Genomic DNA, 20,302 nt, shown 5'->3' with positions numbered 1-20,302 from the left:
CAGATGAATGTCAGTTAAATCATGTGTGTATGATGATCTGCAGATCTCATAGACTATCACTACAATTTGCAGGAATGGATTTTTGGCAGGAACAGATCTTTTGCAGATACTGATCTTTTGTGTCAGTACAGCATCTGTGTGTGCAGCATCTTGCAAAGATTTTTTTCTGATGTGGAGTTCAGCTTCATAGAATAGACTGTGTAGGTATGGCTCTCATACTACATGAAGGGTGGTAAGATTGGTCTGTGATCTTTCATTTTCCAAAGACTATAGTCTGATGTCTGTATGAGCCTCAAGTCAGGACTGGATCAGACTATAGCTTTACCCTCACTGATAAGGAAATACAACAATAAAACACTTTCCTAGCAGCAAATGGCTTCTGAGAGCAGAAGTGAGATAAAGGGGGTCAATAGTTCATAGATTTGATCTCTGGCATACTTCAATAAATGTGTCACTGAGCAGAAACAAACAGTAAAAAAAAAAAAAAAGTAGATGTAAATCTAAAATAAATCTGTGGGATATCTTTAAACAACTGCATCTATCCTCTATTAGAAATGTCTTTTTTTTAAAGGACACCTACGGTGAAAATTAACTCATGTGATAAAGAGGACCTGAACATAGGACAGAAGGAAAATTGGGAAATCCTCCCTGTATGTATTTAGAGAGTTTAACCTGTCTAATTACCCCTCATCTGACTAATCACAGCTGTAATTTGATCTCACAGCTGTGTCAGCTGGCTGCCTGGGCAGAGCAGCTAATTTTAAACACAGGAGGTTAACCCTTAGGCCCGGTTCACATTTGCGTTTTTTCCCCAGAACGTAAACTGGATGTGAATGGATCCAATGTTAACCTATGGATCCATTCATATGCGTCCATTGATACGGATACGTTCTTTGAAGGTTATTACGCTGTTGTGTATCTTTAAGAGCAGAGGGGAGTTCAGATCCGCTTTAAGGTCGACCGCTATGGCTTTAACCACACTGCCACCACTGCCTGAGCGGAGTCCCTTTGGGCTGAATAGTGGCTTGCCACCTCATCTGAGGTTTTCAGCTTTGTGCCGCTTGCATTTTCTTTTAGGAATAACGAAGTAGATTATCCAGACCAACGCAAGGGACATTTTAACAAGAGTGGATCTATTGCACAGAGAAACTCAGTTGTGTTCCAACTGTTAAATTAAACCTGGTTCATGGTCTGCTTTAGTTTTAAAGGTCACCAGTCTTGTCAAGTAGGGATGAGCTGTAAGATACGAATATTTACAAGGTGATGTACATTTTGTTCAGCTTGTGAATGGACCAATCAAAGTCACCGACTGCTGCATCCTATTAATCCATTTTCAAGTTGCATAAATTTGCCTAAACATACCCAACAACTCAACCATCAGAAACGCCCCTTATTGATGTAATGAATGCCCCAAATAGCCACTTGCACCGCACATACAAAAATAAAAGAACACATTCAATAGCCAAGGCATAAATTGAGTGATACATGAGAATTTGAATATTTGTTTTATTTATCAAAATTTTCCCTATGTAAACTCTCTAGAGCAGCGTTGGAACTATACACCATCAGTAGGGTTTTGTTTTTGTGCCTTGTTACAGCCATGCGCCTCCATCATGATCAGACTACATCAACTGAAAAAAAAAAATTAGCCCTTTTTTTCTATACATTTTTTTTTAGCGTACCCAGACCATTCTCCACACTTCCTTGTGACAGTCATTCAAGCAATAACAGTCTCTTATGTTAAAGGGCAGCCAAGACCCCTGGCCGATTACCAAACGAAACAGGCCGGAGTAAATACAAAAAAAAAAAATCAAATCTTTTCCCGTTTGCCTCTTCCCTCCAAACAATTAGTACATTGTGACCGGAAGGGCATTTGTAAATTAAAGAGAATTGGCTTTTTTTTCCCCTTTTGAGGACCAGCGTACAAGAAAAAAAAAACCAAAACATTCCCGTATCTATGAAATGTACAGAACATGTATAGAAAATGTACAGCCACAGAGCGGTCAGGGCATTCTTTTTGTAGTCATAAAAATTTTTAGTTTTTTTTTCAGCTTTCCCCCGACCCATTTATAAGCATGTCCTTGTAAAATCACTTTAGGTTTTTTTGCGTTGCCTTGACTATACCATAAAATACTGCATTTTGTCCGTCTGTCTCAGTATTGCAGCAACAACAAAGACCTTAGCAGTTACATTGCGATTTGTTTTTTTTTTTCTTTAAATATACAATAAAATATTACAGTGCTGTGACTTATGGAGGGTTTCTTCCCTGCTTTCGCCACCCCCACGCTGAACAAGCCATGAGAGCTATTGTCCAAAAAAACCCACCTCCATTTGCATATTGAAATAGCCAGCAATTGTCAAGAAAAAAAAATAATTTAGCGAAAAAGGAGGAGAAGAAAAAAAAAAAAAAAAAAAAAAAAAAAAAAAAAAGCGAATGTTTCCACCCTTTTTCCCATAGCGATTCACAGCGCAGGTGAACAAAAAGAAAAGAATTGCAATAAATATTCAAAAATAGTTACTTCTAGAAGGCATCGCTGAGTATTTGAGTACTTTTAGTTTTTAGACATATCCACGGAAGTAAAAAGAAAAAAAAAATTGTCATAAAAAATAAAAAAAAGTAATCCTGGTGAGGTTGTTTGATGTACCTTACAGAGAAACAATGGGAGAGACGAAACTGAAATGAGAATCAACTCAAGTTTTCCCCCCTTCAACAAATAACAGGATGGAGTTGATTTTTCGTCTCTTCCCAGCAAGACCAAAAACTTCTCAGGATGCCCCAAAAAGTTTTGCTCAACGAAAAGAAGTTGCCCACCTTACTTTTAATACAACTGAAATGTTAGGTCACAGCTTCCTAGGTGGCTGGGTTAATACACTTTGTGGGTTTCATTTTTTATTATTATTTTTTTTCTTTTTTTGGTAGTCTTGTGCTGAAGCTGTGTCATCTTCTAGTCAAAAAAAATAAAATAAAAAAAAATAAAAAAAATCAGGAATTTTGAAGTGTAGTGTTCTGCTCTCATTGGATCCGGTCGGCTTGAAGCTGTGCTGGCTGGTACTGGATGTAGGCAGCAGGAGGGGCTCCAGTGGCCGTGGCAGACATTGGCTGTTGGACTGGGCTGGTGTAGCCGTACCCGACATAACCGGCAGCAGGCGATGCTGCGTAGGGGTACTGTTCGTAGGCAGCGGTGGTGTAATGAGAGTAGGCTTGCGTAGCAGCGTTGTATTCGATGTACGGAGAAGGCAAGGACTGGATAGGGGTTGGAATGACCACGCTGGGTTGGATGAGCGCCGGTGGATAGATGTACTGAGGGGTCAGCCTGGAATAAAAAAATAAAATAAAAACATTGAATAGTTAGGAATTATGAAAATATCCTTTTCAGTATCATTTTATTGCTAATTTAAAAAAAAAAAAGTGCCTACAGGCGCTTTATGTGGGAGAGGCAGTACCCCTTAGTTAAATGACAGATTACAGTTTAATCCCTGCCTTATATCCACTGACCTCAGGCACTTTCACCCTAATCCTTGTCTCATGTCATTAAAGAGAATCTGTATTGTTAAAATCCCACAAAAGTAAACATACCAGTGCGTTAGGGGACATCTCCTATTACCCTCTGTCACAATTTCGCCGCTCCCCGCCGCATTAAAAGTGGTTAAAAACAGTTTTAAAAAGTTTGTTTGTAAACAAACAAAATGGCCACCAAAACAGGAAGTAGGTTGATGTACAGTATGTCCACACATAGAAAATACATCCATACACAAGCAGGCTGTATACAGCCTTCCTTTTGAATCTCAAGAGATCATTTGTGTGTTTTTTTTCCCCCTGCATCTCTCATGCACTGAAGTTTCAGGCTGCTCTTTTCTTCCTGCAAACAGCTTTGCCGTTGTCTGTAATTCCTCACTATGTGAAATCCCAGCCAGCTCAGAGGACGATTTATCTAGCTTGTAAAAGATAAGAGAGAAGCTGCTCTAATCTAAATAACACACAGGCAGTGTGCATAGAGGGGCCTGGAAGGGGGAGTTCATAGCAGAACCACAACACTGAAGAATTTGGCAGCCTTCCAGACACAGGCTGACAAGTCTGACAAGATAGAGATAAGTTGATTTATTACAGAGACTGTGATAGTACAAAGTGCTGCAGTAAGCCAGAACACATTAGAATAGCTTTTGGAACTTGTAGGATGATAAAAAACAGGATGCAATTTTTGTTACGGAGTCTCTTTAAGGAAGATGAGACAATGATTAGAGAGAGTAAGATTTTAAGGAAAGTAAAGGTAGCCATACACTGGTCGATTTGCCATCAGATTCGACCAACAGATAGATCCCTCTCTGATCGAATCTGATCAGAGAGGGATCGTATGGCTGCCTTTACTGCAAACAGATTGTGAATCGATTTCAGCCTGAAACCGATAACAATCTGCTGAACTGCTGCTTCTGCTGTCGCCCCCCCCCCCCCCCCCCCCCCCACATACATTACCTGAAGCCTGGTACCGGGCATCTTCTCCGCATTGGCTCCCGGCGGGCATCTTCTCCGCATCAGCTTCCGCATCCCGGCATAACTGTCGCTCCAGTGACAGCGGAAGTTCAAATAGAGCACCCTCTATTTGTACTTCTGCTGTCACTGCAGTGACAGCGGAAGTTATGCTGGATGCCAGTATGCGGAAGCTGATGCCAGCCAGGAGGTGATGTGGAGAAGATGCCGGGAGCCAGCTTAAGGCAATGTATACCTGCGTCGGTCATACGCCGCTAGCGATGCGCTCTTTACCCGCGGCGATCGACGGTAATTTCCCGCACGGCACGATTGACGGGACCGATCTATTTCAGGCCGAAATAGATCGAAAATTAGCGTGTTGCGTGAACGATTTGACAGCAGATTCGATCCCAGTGATCGAATCTGCTGTCGAACGGCAGGTAATCGGCCTAGTGTATGGCCAGCTTTAGTGACAAAGGCAGGGATCAGAGTGCAGAATATTTTACTTGGGGTGTGGCCTGTGTTCAGGGGGTGGAGTTTAGGGCACCTGAACGCCTGTGCCTACAGACTTCTGAGTTGTAAGTCCAGCCCAGAGTGGGTACTGAAACTGTCTGGCTCAAATATTGGAACAGGTAGAAAAGGATTCTGGGAAGTTCTGCCCATATATTTGGTGCAATAGCTCTGAGGCTGGAAATGTGACTTCTTTGGAAATTTATCAAGCTTAACCTAGCCATGGGGGTTCTTCTCAGGGTTGTGTGTGTACCAGTTATGTGTACATATCATATTTTTTAATCACCTGATATTTCCTTCAGCAACCTGACACTAATTACAGTCAGAGAGAGAAAATGCAAAATTATCTTTGACTATTGATATAATTTGATAAAGCAGGCGAGCATAAAATTGTTCAAAAATTAATACTAAGTCCACATAAAAGTCAAATATAATGAGTTTGTAAGCATTCAGTATCTCAGGAACGGTAAGATTTGGTCACATTGCTGTTATAATACAGCAATAAAATATATTTATATTCAATGTATGTATTGCAAGTGCTGTTCATTTATCGCTACGCAATTTTTATGCTGCAACTAACTTTGCCATAATCCCTTACATTCTTTGAATAAAAAAAAAAAAAAGGGGGGGGGGCACTAAGACACGCCCTTGCCACACCTCTAGCCACTCGCCCGGCCACCCTCCTAGTCAACCACATCACAAAGGCTTCATAAGCCAAAAGATGTGGTTTTATCATTCATACTACACTGGTCCTGTCTATCAGTTATATTTCTCACCTTAAATTAATATACATTTCTTAATAGAATTCGAAAGGATAGAAATAGAGAGTCCGTTAACATTTAGGAGAACCAAATACATACCCATATATACACTCGCATACAAGCCGAATCACATATAAGCTGAGTTAGCCACTTTTTCCTCAGAAACCAGGAAAATGTGATTGACTCGCGTATAAGCCCCCTCCCCTGTATAGCCCCCTCAACATTAGCCCGATGTGCCCCCAGTGCAAGTCAGCCCCTCTCCCCATAGCCAGATATGCCCCAAGGATGATACAGCAGTGTCTCAAGATGCCACTAGATTGAGTCATAGATAGGAGATCGTAATTGCCAGAATCCTCGATCATTGCACCACTGACACATGGCTTGAACGCTCCACAAGCTAGAGGACACAGGGTGTGCAGAGTGTACTGCTCAAAACTACATGTTGCAGGGGTTGGGGGGCATGGACACAGCAGGAAGCCAGTTGGCAAGAGCAGGATCACTAGTGCACAATCCTATCCTTACACTCCTCTGCCAGTAACAAAACCTGCTCCACCATCTGTTCTGCTCTAATAACTCACATATAAGCCGAGGGGGTAACTTTTCAAAAAAAAATATGTTTGTGCTGAAAAATTAGGCTTCTCCGCAAGTAAATAAGGTACATCATACCTTCCAACTTTGAGATAAAAGGGACATTTTAAGACACGCCCACCACAGCCCTAGTTAGAAACCAGAATTCAGAAACAAGAGTAATTTTATAATTCAGACCACACTGACCCATCTCCATTTTAAAATAAGAAATATGTAATAATTGAATTATATTTAATAATTTAATAGAAACAACATTTAGTGTATTCTATCTACTGAAAAATGTGTTTAATACATGCCATATATTTACAGTAGACTGCTAAAAGAGGGACAAATGAGGGAGAACGAGGGACAAAGGGATTTGCCTAAAAGGACAGTTGGGAGCTATGTGTTGCCATCCTTAAAGCACCCCTGAATAGGAGGGGTAAAAAGTTATGGTGGGCTAGAAATGAATCAACTTGAAAGTGGTATGTTTGACAGATGCATCACTGAGTGATCTATGAATGTGGCCTCCAGGGAAAACAAAGGTGATCTAGAGCAGATTCTCAACCCCTCTTGACCCCCACCTAAACTGTAGTGTTGGGCAAACACCCTCCATATTTAGGATTTCACTATAACTAAATTCACCAGGTGTGGCGATGGTGGCCAGTGATTTGCAAAAGTGTCCAGTTTCCTCATGCGGAAAGGACATTGCAGAAATTGCCACTTTGACGATTCTGAAATTGTGATCTTGCTGATCGCGATTTCGGTTTAAATTCAGTCTTTCAGGCCTACCTCTGATCAATGATGTGCTATGTATAGTGGAGGGCCACTAGACACCAGGGAACCTTATCGGGGAAGGAGGGGGGGGGCACCAGACACCCGTGAACTGTATAGAAAGGAGTTGGCTACTAGACGTTGAGGTTGGCCTGCTACTTGGTCCTAGTGTTCAATAATCGGCCCTCTGTATAGGACAGAAGTGTCCAACTCCAATACACAAAGTTTCCAAGTAACTAGTAGATGGCATTGGATAGCCATATCTGCTGGTCTATGCATATAAAGGTGACCACTAACCATTAACATTAATTTGGCAAATTGTATTAACGATTCTTCGTATGACCGATTGGAAATGATTGTTTGGGACCACAAATGGACTAAAAGCTCCTAAGTCCGATCAGATGAATGAACTTAATCCAATTTTTGGATCGATTTTATTCATCTGATCGGATTGGTTAGGATAGTTTTGTTCATTAGTGGTCCCAAAGGATCATTTCCGATCGTTCATACAAAGAATCACAGCTCCAGTTATTCCTGCAGCAAAGAGGAGCTTTTCAGCCACTACAACCGCAGCAGCAGCAGCACTGTGCACGGAGTACAATGACCGGCAATGTGAGCTGCCTGTAATGGACATTCTCAGCTAGCTACAAATTCAAAATAGATCATTTTTTTTGCATTAAACTACAAAAAAAACAATAAAAACAAACAAAAAAAAGGAACTTGTTCAACACCAATCTAGGTTTATGGCGATTTTACAAGGAATATGGAATTTCCGATCTACAGATGCTGTTGATAATTGCGGGTGACATTTTGCTAATGGTAGTTTCAGGCAATAGCACAATAGCTATTGTTGTCCAAAAATGCTGCCGGGATCGCAGCCAACAGCCTGGACTGCTCTATGGAGAGGGGAGGGCAGGCTCCCAGCACCACAGTGACGGGCGGCCGGGCATTCTCCACGTTGATGGGAGAGCGGTACAGACACGTATACTCCACACTGGTGATCCTGGACTAGTCACCAACAGTCACCTCCAGGAGCACTAAACTCAATGTGAGACGCTAGTCCAAAAACCACAAGTGGTTAGAAGGAAATAAACAAGGCAACCTCCAGATCCCTTCAGGTGACAAGCATTATGCGAGGACAAACCTTAAACCCTCATACACCCATACGAGGACTGTCACCAGCAAGCACCCCCAACCCCCCCCCCCCCTCAAAAAAAAAAAAAAAAACAGTAATACAAAGTTATACTTACCTCAATAGTGGGAAACCTCCGGATAGTTCAGAGGCTTCCCCATCCTCCTAGATCTCGTCATTCCAGCCCTGCGACCCTCTGAATATGTTCAACAAGTTTGTTGAATATGTCCTTGCGGCTGCACCCCAGTCTGTGTATAAGTGTGGCTTCACTGCGTATGGAACAACCGGCACAGTTTCACAGAGGTGCTCTTGTATAGCTTTTTTCCCTCCATGCACAAGCAGCTATGATCTACTGCCCAGACCATACTTGTACCCCCCCCCCCCCTCCCCACCTGAAGAGGGTCCTGATGAGCAGTGGTGGGATGAAGGAGGATGATTGGAAAAGTCTCTGGATAGTATTCCTTCCACTGAGGCAAGATGGCAGGGAGAGTTGATGAACTATACTCTCGACCAAGGCAAGATGCCAGTTTGATCACTCACTGACCATCGAGGTGGATCGGGGTTTGCTATGCCCATACTAGATTCTCCCCAACCGAGAACAATATGGCTTGTGTATACACTATACGAGTCTCTCTTTAGAACACATAGCCCAGGCTAGGACAGGGAAGACAGATCCTGACCGACTGCCATATTTACTGTATTTTGCAACCTTGTCTTCATTGAGGCCTTGAAAGGCAAAAGTTTTCGTTAAGTAATATAAGATACACCCGAGGGAGAACGCTGATGACTCACAAATCACAAGAGCTTTCTGGCAGATAAACAGAAATCTGATCACTGATCTAACGATTGTTTACCCCACAGAGCCCTTCAGTTGGCTTATATGGAAACGGGACAGAAAATATTTGTTTGGGGCCCGGCCACAGCTCTGGAGACTGTTTGTACAACAAAGGCTCTTATCAGTTGTGGTGTGTGATGTCACACAGAGAGCAGATCAGACGCTAAACCGGAGCAACAGCAAAAGCAACCCAAACCAGAGCAAACCTCCACGGCAAGGCTCTCACTCACACCTCCACGGCAAGGCTCTCACTCACACCTCCACGGCAAGGCTCTCACTCACACCTCCACGGCAAGGCTCTCACTCACACCTCCACGGCAAGGCTCTCACTCACACCTCCACGGCAAGGCTCACTCAAACCTCCACCAAGTCCCCCGGCAACGCCCACTCAAACCTCCACCAAGTCCCCCGGCAACGCCCACTCAAACCTCCACCAAGTCCCCCGGCAACGCTCACTCAAACCTCCACCAAGTCCCCCGGCAACGCTCACTCAAACCTCCACCAAGTCCCCCGGCAACGCTCACTCAAACCTCCACCAAGTCCCCCGGCAACGCTCATTCCCTCAAACCTTCACCAAGTCCCCGAAATTGATCCTTCACTTCAGCAAGTCCCCGACAACACTCACTCAAAACCCCAGCAACGCTCCTACCAACCTCCAGCAAGTCCCTAGCAACGCTCATTTACTCAAACCTCCACCAAGTCACCAGCAATGCTCCTTCACTCTAGCAAGTCCCAGGCAATGCTCATGCACTCCAACCTCTACTAAGTGCTCTCTCCTGCGAGGTTTGCTGAAAGAAAAATGAGAATTACTTTAGGGGGCTTCCCCACCAAGCTGGAATTAAGCCCTACCCCAAAACTAAGCCCTAGCGGCAGTAAGGGGAAAAAAGTATAGCAACTTGTGTTTCTACTGGAGCCGATGGTCTAGCAGGTAGAACCATGGCTCTATCATTGGGCCAATCGCTCCTACTCCCTGGTTGCAGTGACCGGCAAAATAACGGAGCCATGGTCCTGCCTGCAAGACCATCTCGGCTCCAGTAGAAACACAAGATGCCTTCCTTCTTCCCCATAGGCTGAAGTTCGGAGACACAGCGGCATAGAGCTGGAAGGAAGATATTGGAGGACATGGCAACAGCGGAGAACATAGGGGGGACAACACTAAAGATACAAGGGGGACAAAGAGGCACACAAGAGGTGGTTCCAGCAAAGGAAGAGACGGCACAGTGGGGAAGGCAGGAGGACACAACACAAGACTGTTCATATAAATATAAGACATCCCCTGAAAATAAGCCCTAGCGCATCTTTTGGAGCAAAAATTAATACAAAAAAGACAGTCTTCTAGAAACTATACCGCTTTTCCCTGAAAATAAGATCAGTTCACACTTAGCAGAACGCAAAATTGAAGCCTGCACAATAATTACTGGACAATGGATGAGATGCTCGCAAAAGCATATGGTGGAAACACACGTGTTCCGAACTCCAACCAGACCACAAAGGACCATCGGGGCGGACAATACACTGTCCCCACCCGCTGGCTGTTGGAAATCCAGCTCTAATGGGAAACACAGTCTGTGGCCTAGTGCACACCAGAGCGGTTTGCGATCCGCTTGCAGGTGCGGATCCGCTAGGGTAATGCATTTCAATGGGCTGGTGCACACCAGAGCGGGAGGCGTTTTGCAGAAACGCATACTCCCGGGGTGAGGCATTTTTTGGATTGCGGATGCGTTTCTGCCTCAATGTTAAGTATAGGAAAAACGCAAACCGCTCTGAAAAACGGCACTTCAGAGCGGTTTGCCAGGCGTTTTTTGTTACAGTAGCTGTTCAGTAACAGCTTTACTAACAATACATGAAATCTACTACACCAAAAACGCTTCACAAAACCGCAAAATGCTAGCTGAAACGCTACAGAAGAAAAAGCGTTCAAAAAACGCTAGCAGATCCGCAAAATGCTAGCAGATTTTGAGTGTACACCAGGCCTAAGACCTCATATACGAGTCAGTTCCTGGCCAAGGCTGCCAGTCAGGGTCATCTCAGTGGAGAATCTAACATGTGTACAGAACCTACGAAGCTGCCGGTTCAGCCTGTTGGAGCACAAGCGGCGGCTATTCTTATCCTCCTTAACCTCACCAGCTCCATCCTATGTCGTACCTCGACCCCCCCCCCCCCCCCCCTCCCCAGCAACAGAATGCATCGCTCGCCTATAGGCTAACATCTGCACAGCGGTGTCCTCAACTGTCGCAGATCCCTAACGGAGAAAGTCTTCATACTCCTGTTTGGGGCTTTACTCTCTAGCCATGCTGCTTGACAAGTCGTCAGCAGGGAGGCATGGTGTCAACTGAGAGCAACCAATCTCCATGCTGCCTGCCCATGTGACGTAAAGGAGTGGCTCGACTGGCTGGGAAGAAGAAGGCAGTTGTAGGTTTCTTAAGTTCTTGTTCACTATGAGCTTGCTGGGCAATCTAACGCCAGGTTTCTAAAGAGGAGATATTTCTGCACTAACGATTATAGGATGATTTAGTGATAGTAAACGCTGATATAGTAAACCTTCAGGTATAGTAAACAAAATAACCAGATCTTGGCCAAACACCATTGTAAGTAAATGCCTGGCATAGTAAACCCTGCTATAAGAGAACTTCGGCTATAGTGAACCTGTGTTTGGCCCCCAGTGGTATTTTGTATCCAGCTATAGTGGAATGTGGGCAGACACATGTCATGCCAGTGAGATATCCATGAGCTGTGGTCGGCGGGCAGGCTGCTACTTGTAGCCTGCTTGGTACTCTGGGCCTGAGTGGATCATCTCAAAAGCACCGTGGGACCTATGCTGCCTGATTACTGAGGGAATTGCCCGTCATCTGTGACATGATTGTGCATGGTTGCACTGCTACAGTATCATCCAGGTGCCATGAGGACAGAGGAGAACACTATCAGTACTGTATTTGCACTAACTGGTGAGACCTATGCTTCCTATGTAAGCTGCTGCCTGATTACTGAAGGAATTAACGGTCGTCTGTGACCTGCTTGTGCATGGCTGCAACACTACATCATCCAGGCTGAACAGAAATATGGACAGAGGAGCACTGTCCATACTGTACCTGAATTAACTGGGGAGAGCTATGCTTCCTGTGCAAGCTGTTGCATGATTATTGCATGCAAATCCCTGCATATTGAGTACTGTGCATGTTGATCTAGCTTAGACACTTTTGTGCACGCTTGCTGAAGCATTGAAGAAAAAAAGGACTCAATTATTGACTGAATTAACCTCCCTGGCGGTACAATAAATCAGCCAGGGGGCAGCGCAGCACTTAATTTTTTTTTTAAAGGATGTAGCTAGCCTAGCGCTAGCTACACGCTTCCCCCCTCCCTTCGCCATCCCTCCCAACCCTCCAATCGCCACCGGCGCTTTTACCCTGCAGGGAATCCCGTTCTGAACGGGATTCCCTGTATGGGCTTCCCCATTGCAATGGCGACGATCGCGATGACGTCATGGCGGCGATCGTTTTGCTACACGCAGCTAGCAAAGTGCTAGCTGCATGTAGCAAAGAAAAAAAATATGTAACGCGGCCCAGCAGAGCCTGAGCAGCACCCTCCGGCGGCTTACCCCCGTGTCACACACGGGGTTACCGCCAAGGAGGTTAAGATGAATAGTATACTTTGTGCTTAAAGGATACCCGAAGTGACATGTGATATGATGAGATAGACATGTGTATGTACAGTGCATAGCACACAAATAACTATGCTGTGTTCCTTTTTTTTTTTTTTCTTTCTCTGCCTGAAAGAGTTAAAGATCAGGTATGTAAGTGGCTGACTCGGTCAGGAAGTGGCTACAGTGTGACCCTCACTGATAAGAAATTCCCCTTTTTACCTCTTTCTTGCTCTCATACGACATTTTCTGCTAGGAAAGTGTTTTGTAGTTGGAATTTCTTGTCAGTGAGGGTCACACTGTAGTCACTTCCTGTCTCAGTCAGGACTGAGTCAGCCGCTTACATACCTGATATTTAACACTTTCAGGCAGAGAAGGAAAAAAAAAGTTAACAGCATAGTTATTTGTGCGCAAGGCACTGTACATACACGTCTATCTCATCAGGTCACATGTCACTTCGGGTATCCTTTAAGTATGACAATTTCTGACATAGTTAACGCCTAATATGGTTAACTACCAGTACTTGGCTTGGTCCCTTTTAGAGTTTGCTATAAAGGGATTCTACTGTAATGTTCTATCAAATGCATTAAAAAAAATATATATTAAGGCTTTAAAGGGACTCCGAGCAGTGCACAAACTATGGAAAGATGCATATCATTTTAAAGCTCTCTTTCTCCTCTTTCCAATGATATATAAACCGCTGCCCTACGCCTTTTAGTTTTCTTTATTTTCGCGATTGAAATTGCCGCGGCCGTGATTTCAATCGCGAAAATAAAAAAAACTAAAAGGCGTAGGGCAACGATTTAGGTGTCGCCAGAAAGAGGAGAAAGAGAGCTTTAAAATGATATCCATCTTTCCATAGTTACATTGTATTACACAGGCCGACTTTTTCTGCTGAATGGAGCTGCTGACACTGGGGAAAGTGTCGTCCTGTGTAATACAAGTAACTATGGAAAGATGGATATCATTTTAAAGATCTCTTTCTCCTCTTTCTGGCGACACCTAAATCGTCGCTCTACGCCTTTTAGTTTTCTTTATTTTCGCGCTTAAAATTGCGGCCGCGGCAATTTCAATCGCGAAAATAGCGAAAACTAGAAGGCTTACGGCGGTGGTTTATATATCATTGGAAAGAGGAGAAAGAGAGCTTTAAAATGATATGCATCTTTCCATAGTTTCTGCACTGCTCGGAGTCCCTTTAACCCTGTCTGGGCACTAGCAGATTGCATGTGTGGTGACAGTTTTATCCCCTTCATTGTCCTGTGACACCCCCCACAGGAGGGGTGCTTCAAACAATTACTGGTCAGCTGTAAGGAAATGGCACCTTGAAAGAAGGAATTATCACTTTGGCCAGCACAGTCACACTTCAGCAAATGGTCACCCCACAGGTGTCTATTGGAGAGACCTCACACCATTCACTGCAGCACAATACTGTCATCTGTGGTCACTTTTACCAGTCAACAAGCTAGTTTGTGAGTTCTAGCATTTGTCCTAACTTTGTACATCCTGATCTATGCCAGTTAGTGATGGTCATGTCTAGGAGACTTCCTGGAGAAGCAGGTGATCAGTTTGGCCAGGTGATAGATATACAAGTCTCTGGTTTGCTAGTCATGATCATGTGATAAAGCAAGATGTGATCTCTGCAAATCCATCAGCTGACCAAACAAATCACATGCTTCTCCACGAGTTCTCCTAGACATGATCAGCACTAATGGCAGATCCAGATCACACAGTAGGTGGCGACACAGTGGAAAATGTACCGTAAAGTCATATATAAAGACTTTCACCCAAAATGATCCATCAAGCTGGAAAGCCTTCTCTACAGATTGCCACCTGAAACAATCACTGATTACTGCCAGTTGGGAGAGCTTCTATATTCCAGCAGCAGCTGCCACAGAGATGCCTCGTCCAACAGAGTATGATGTTCTATACAATAGGAGGTGAGTGATGGTGGGTTGTGTAGGACAAGATGAATTAGGTTGCTTGACCTCTGCATAGGACAGAACAGAAGGACTATGAGCGTTACTTTAGGTGCCGAGGCATCGGCTACAGTGGACAGAAGTTTGGCTGTGGGCAGTTTGGTCCATCAGTGGGTGCTCAGCTAAAGTTTGGGGGGGGGGGGTCAGGTTAATACTACATGTAGGTGGTGGTGAGGGAAAAGGGGGGGGGGGGTTCATGTGAGAATTAGGAAAGAGTAGGAGTTAGGAAAGTTGATTGTAGAAGGTCCATAGAGTTACCTTCAGAGGGTCAGTTAGCTGTAAATTGGATTATATTGTACAAAGTATATTGTCCTGTCACTATTTCAAGCTGGGTGTTGCTTGCATCAGGGAAAGGTATGGATTCACATGACTATGCCTGGACTTGCAAGATGTATCCCCGCTGTGTTACCTGCAACACCTCTGCATTCAGAGTCCTACCACCACTGAGCCATACCAATGCCCACATTGCACAGATGAAGGAATCACTGGCCCGAAACATCTGTCTGCAAGCTGGAGGGTAAATTTGCCTGAAACATCTGTCTGCAAGTTGGAGCACGCAAACTTAAGTTACAGGCAGCAGTTCAGGATGCAGGTTTGGCTCTTCAGGTGGAATAAGAAGAAAAAAAAAAAAAAATAAAAAAATATTTCCCTATTCACTCATTGTGTTCAAATGACATGGCGTTACTCCCAGCTCATGTGGTTCTGAATACTTACAAATACCTTCTATTTTGGGAAAGCAATATTTAAGTTCTTAGTGGTTGTGGTTTTCTGTAACTGTTCCATGGAATCGCACCACTTCCAAAATGGAAGGATAATGGACATTCCTGTAGATTATCTGATAGGGACATGAGATTAGGACGACAAGTGACGCGAATAGCTGAATATGCTTCACGGAAGATACTGCCATGAATATGCTTCACGGAAGATACTGTCAGCATAATACAAATGCGGGAAACAGATCTGCACTGTAACTTATGGGAATACACAAGTGGTTAAACTACAAGTCCCAGCACTCTCTGCTCCACAGACAAGAGGGTCCAGCTACAAGCTGGGAATCTATTCCAGGGAAGACTGTGTGCAGACTGGAACGATAGCCACGGGACGTTCCTAAGAAGCAGATTAGACACAGCGACCATCCTTGTAATTATATTCTGCATTTTCCCATGCTGATTACATGCAGGAAGGAGAGACAGGATTGGCCATGACCACATTTGGGAAAGATTTGATTTCCTTTCCTTGGGGAGGGGGGGGGGGGACCGCTGCAAAAGTATTTTTTATGCCAGATGTTCATGCCACACTTTCGTGCCAGTTAACGGCGTATTTAAGGCAAAAGCATCTGGCATACAAAAAATACTTTTACAGCGGATCCCCCTCCCCCAGCGTTATCTAGATTGGAGGGGGGGGGGGGGTGTTTAGTCTGCCGCCATAGGGCTTCTATACTAAAACTGAAATGTTGTGGTAGAATTATGGAGCTGGTTAGGTACAGGAATGTTTTTCTTACTTGCATGGACTATAACTTTAGGGTGATGCTTTTGCCTTTAATACTCCATTAACTGTAGTAATAAGGTTTTTGGCATGGAGTATTAAAGGCAAAAGCATCACCCTAAAGTTATAGTCCATGCAAGTAAGAAAAATATATTCCTGTACCTAACCAGCTCCAGAATTCTACCACAACATTTCAGTTTAGATCAGGCTGGGGAGGGGGGAGTCACCAGCACCAGTGACGTGGGACGCCGGCACCACAGCGGGAACCAGCACCAGTGACGTGGGACGCCGGCACCAATGGAGAGACCAGCACTGGCTTTGTAGGCCACACAGGAGACAGCCCTGACGACATGAAGCACACATCTCACAGTGGTGACCAGCACTGGAAACATCCAGCTGATATGCCAGAAGTGACGGCACAAAATGTTAACTTTTCACTTTGTTTTAAAAAAAAGTTAAGAAATGGAAAGTTGAATATTTATTGAAGGAAGCGGTTATATACTGTGAGGCGTGCGGACGACATGTTTATAGCTCAGGGAATCAGGCGGTGACAGCAGACGGACGTTTCATTATATCAGGTAACTGAGCACACTTTGTTGCCATAACACATAAGAGGAACATTTATGAGATGAAATGTGAGCAGTTTATTCTTAATAAATTTTCCTCTTCAATGCACTTCCTGGAGCAGCGACAAGCCCGGGAAGAGTGTGCCGGGAACGCCAGCGGCTCAGACAAGCAGGTTGTACACACACACACACACCATGTGACACTGTCGCCACATCCACACAGACAGCAATCATGTGACTCAGTCACACGGCTTATCCACACAAACACCAGTCATGTGACACGGTCACACGTCCGGTCCACACATAAGCAGCAGAATGTGTATGGAATGGGTTGGTTTTGAATATCGCTCGCCATTACCACCATGCACTTGATCAAGCAAGTACGACCGATTGTTTGTCCGTTGGGCATGCACCGATTTTCATCGGATTAGATGATAATAAATCGGATGGTCGATCGGCTGCTAAAGTCGCCTGATTTATGACCACCTTAAGGTGCCCATAGACCTAGCGATGTATGGGCAGATTCGACCAAGAGACAATTCTCTCTGAATGAATGAATGAATGAATGAGAGAGAGAGAGAGAGAGAGAGAGAGATCTGTCAGCTGCCCATACACTACAGGCTGATTCCCGGTGAATTCATGCTGAAATCAATCTGGAAACGGCCTTGCACGCCGCATCCGCCACCCCGAAACTGTGCCTCCCTAATGAAGACTGTCTTCCCAATGCCTCATGTAAAGTATTCATTACCTGTCCGCAGCCTGCGCTGGTCCGTGTGTGCGTGTGTGTGGTGACGTCACACGCGCCCTTACTAGGAAACCACGTGGGGCGCGAGTGTATGGAGAGGGAAATGCGCCTGGAACAGCGGAGGGACAAGCGCACACTGGACAGGTAATGTGTCCTTTACACAGGGCACATTCTTCATTAGAAGGGACAGCGGCGGGGATTTCGTTGCAAAATTGCACCCAATCGAGCAAGTTGGCCCTTCATTTTGCGCAATTGAGAATGTGACCAGTTTTCACCCCGAAATTGGTAGCATTGTTGGTCGGGCATGCACTTGGCGGCACAGAGTTTCATCAAATTTGATTATAATAATCAAATCTGATGGTCGATTGGCTGCCAAGTCGCCTGATGTCTGGCCACCTTTAAAGTTTTAAAAACACATCACCAAGAATTGAACTTCATCCCAATCAGAAGCTGATACCCCCTTTTACATGAGAAATCTATTCCTTTTCACAAACTGATCATTAGGGGGCTCTGTATGGCTGATATTGTGGTGAAACCCCTCCCACTAGAAAACTGAGGACTGTGGTCCTGGCAGTTTCTTGTCCGTAAATCTCACTGCATTGTTTCCAACTGCCAAAAAAAGCAAGCAGCAGCTACATCACCTGCCAGCAGTAAAAATGTCACCATGTGATAAATGTCAGAATGTAAATCAGGGATTTAAAAGATTTTACAATGGGCAACCACTGACTAAATCATTTATACATAATTGTAAAAATGAAGCACCTTTTTTATTACATTATTTTCCCTGGAGTTAAATGAAAATACAGGCATGTGGCTGGCTGTTTGGATTGAGAAAGGACTCCTCACTCCTTTATACTCAGCAGGAGCTGAAGTGCTGAGTATAAACAGCACACAGAGATAAGCAGTGCATACAGGGAACACTTTGCAAGCAGTGGGGAAGGAGGTTTGCTGCTAATATTCTCTCTAGCATGGATCAGCACTCACTGCTGCCAGTTTACTCTCTGCATAAGCAGAGCAAAGGTTAGCCAAACATCTATCGACCTCAGTATGGTTGATCAAAAGTCAATCGACTAGTGGCCCACACACACTACAAGCGATATCCTATGCAATTCACCTTCACTATTCAATCTGAGCGATATTGTGCCTCCACATGTCATTCGATCAACTCTAAACAGATTTTTGCATGCAGCGCACAAACAGTATCCGATTCCTGTGCGATCGACATCTTGCTAAGCTGGTCAATTCGACATGAGATCTGCCACTTTTAAGCGATTGGGCATACCGGAACACTATTCTCTATCACAAAAACGATCAAAAGGTTGATCATACATCCAATTCGCCTAGATGTATGGCCCCCTTCTGCTGAGAATACACCATGCAAGCTCTCCTCCCGGTAATCGGGCTATTATTTCCGACATGCCCAATCTGTTTCAGATTGAGAAAGGGATAGATTTTGCAAAGTTATCGGAAAATCAATTTATCGACCAGGAGTAGTCTGGACATGTACACATGCTACAACATCCTGTGCAATCACCACACACACACACACGTAAAGTCGACCTGAACTCTTGCACAAGACAGAAGGAAAACAGATAAATGCACCCTGTATATATTTAGAGAGCTTGGCCTGTTTAAAGAAAATCTGTAACCCAAAAAAATAAATAAAAAAAAAAAAAAAAAAGTTCCCCTGGGGGGTACTTACCTCGGGTGGGGGAAGCCTCCAGATCCCATCAAGGCTTCCCCCGTCCTGTGTCCCACGGCGGCGGCGATACAGATCCCCGAACAGCGGGGTTGTAAATATTTACCTTCCCGGCTCCAGCGCAGAATCGGCTCTCCGCTCGGAGATGGACGGAAATAGCCGATCACTGTCGGGCCGCTCTACTGCACAGCCCCAAGTCGCCTGCGCATTAGAGCAGACCCGACGGAGATCAGCTATTTCTGAGCAGACAGCCACAACAGCACCTTCGCCGGAGCATGTACCGGTAAATATTTCACAGCCTGCCAAAGTGTCGGCTGTGCGTTCCGTGGGCTGCAGCGAGACCGCCGTGGGACACAGGAGGACGGGGGAAGCCTCGATAGGGTCCAGAGGCTTTCCCCTACCGAGGAGAGTACCCCCCAGGGGAACTTTTTCCATTACGGAGTCTCTTCACAAGTAGTAAATTTGATCTCTCCCATGTCACATGATTGCCACGGCATAAACGGCAGAGAAGCTCATTTGAAAGCGCAGTATGTTAACACATCTGCTTCCATGAATCAGAAAGTAGAAACTGCAGATTTACTGCAGGATTTGTATCAGCTGTAACAAAAATGTTTTTATTTAAAGGCTATTATGCTGCTCTTTTAGAGCAGTGGTCCTCAAACTAAGGTCTGCAGGCCGAACGCGGCCCACCGAGGCCTTTTCACTGGCCCTCCAAAACACAAAATGTATGACTTCTAGACGCAGCCTCCTGTACCTTTAAATATTGGCAGCCCGCATATAGAATAGCAGTGCTGGCATCACCCATCCACATACTGTAGAAGCCAGTGAGCAGTCATTCCCTGGCTTCCATTCCAGTTCTGCATCAGGAGACGCTGCTGTCCGCAGGTTGTCGCCTGGGTATGCTTCATTTTATGTATACTCCGGTATACAACATGAAGCATGTTGACCCGGCCCTCGACTCAAAAACGTTTGGGGACCTTTATTTTAGAGCAAAGAAGTAGTTCTGGGTCCCCTTTAATGTCCTTGGGCCAGCAGGCAGATTAAAGAGAAGCTGCACATGTCTTATCAGGTTCACAGCTGCTGAGGGAACTTCCTCTCCTGCCCCCACATTGTCACCCTGGCCCATTTGCACATCACAGGGAGGGCCCAC

General features: G+C 44.8%; 1 protein-coding gene across 1 annotated transcript in view; it reads right to left on the bottom strand.

Annotated features, from left to right (window-relative positions):
- Positions 1–1,489: 1,489 nt before the first annotated feature.
- The window catches only part of RBM38 (RNA binding motif protein 38), a 66,508-nt gene continuing 47,695 nt past the window's right edge, over positions 1,490–20,302 (bottom strand). The window contains exon 4 of the mRNA XM_068263906.1: positions 1,490–3,314. Coding sequence (XP_068120007.1) covers positions 3,014–3,314 — 301 coding nt within the window. The 3' untranslated portion in view covers positions 1,490–3,013. The remainder of the gene's footprint in view (positions 3,315–20,302) is intronic.

The sequence above is a fragment of the Hyperolius riggenbachi genome, chromosome 12, assembly GCF_040937935.1.
Source record: "Hyperolius riggenbachi isolate aHypRig1 chromosome 12, aHypRig1.pri, whole genome shotgun sequence".
Lineage (NCBI taxonomy): Eukaryota > Metazoa > Chordata > Amphibia > Anura > Hyperoliidae > Hyperolius > Hyperolius riggenbachi.
Note: the sequence above shows the minus strand (reverse complement) of the source record. Positions and strands in the feature narration are given on the sequence as shown.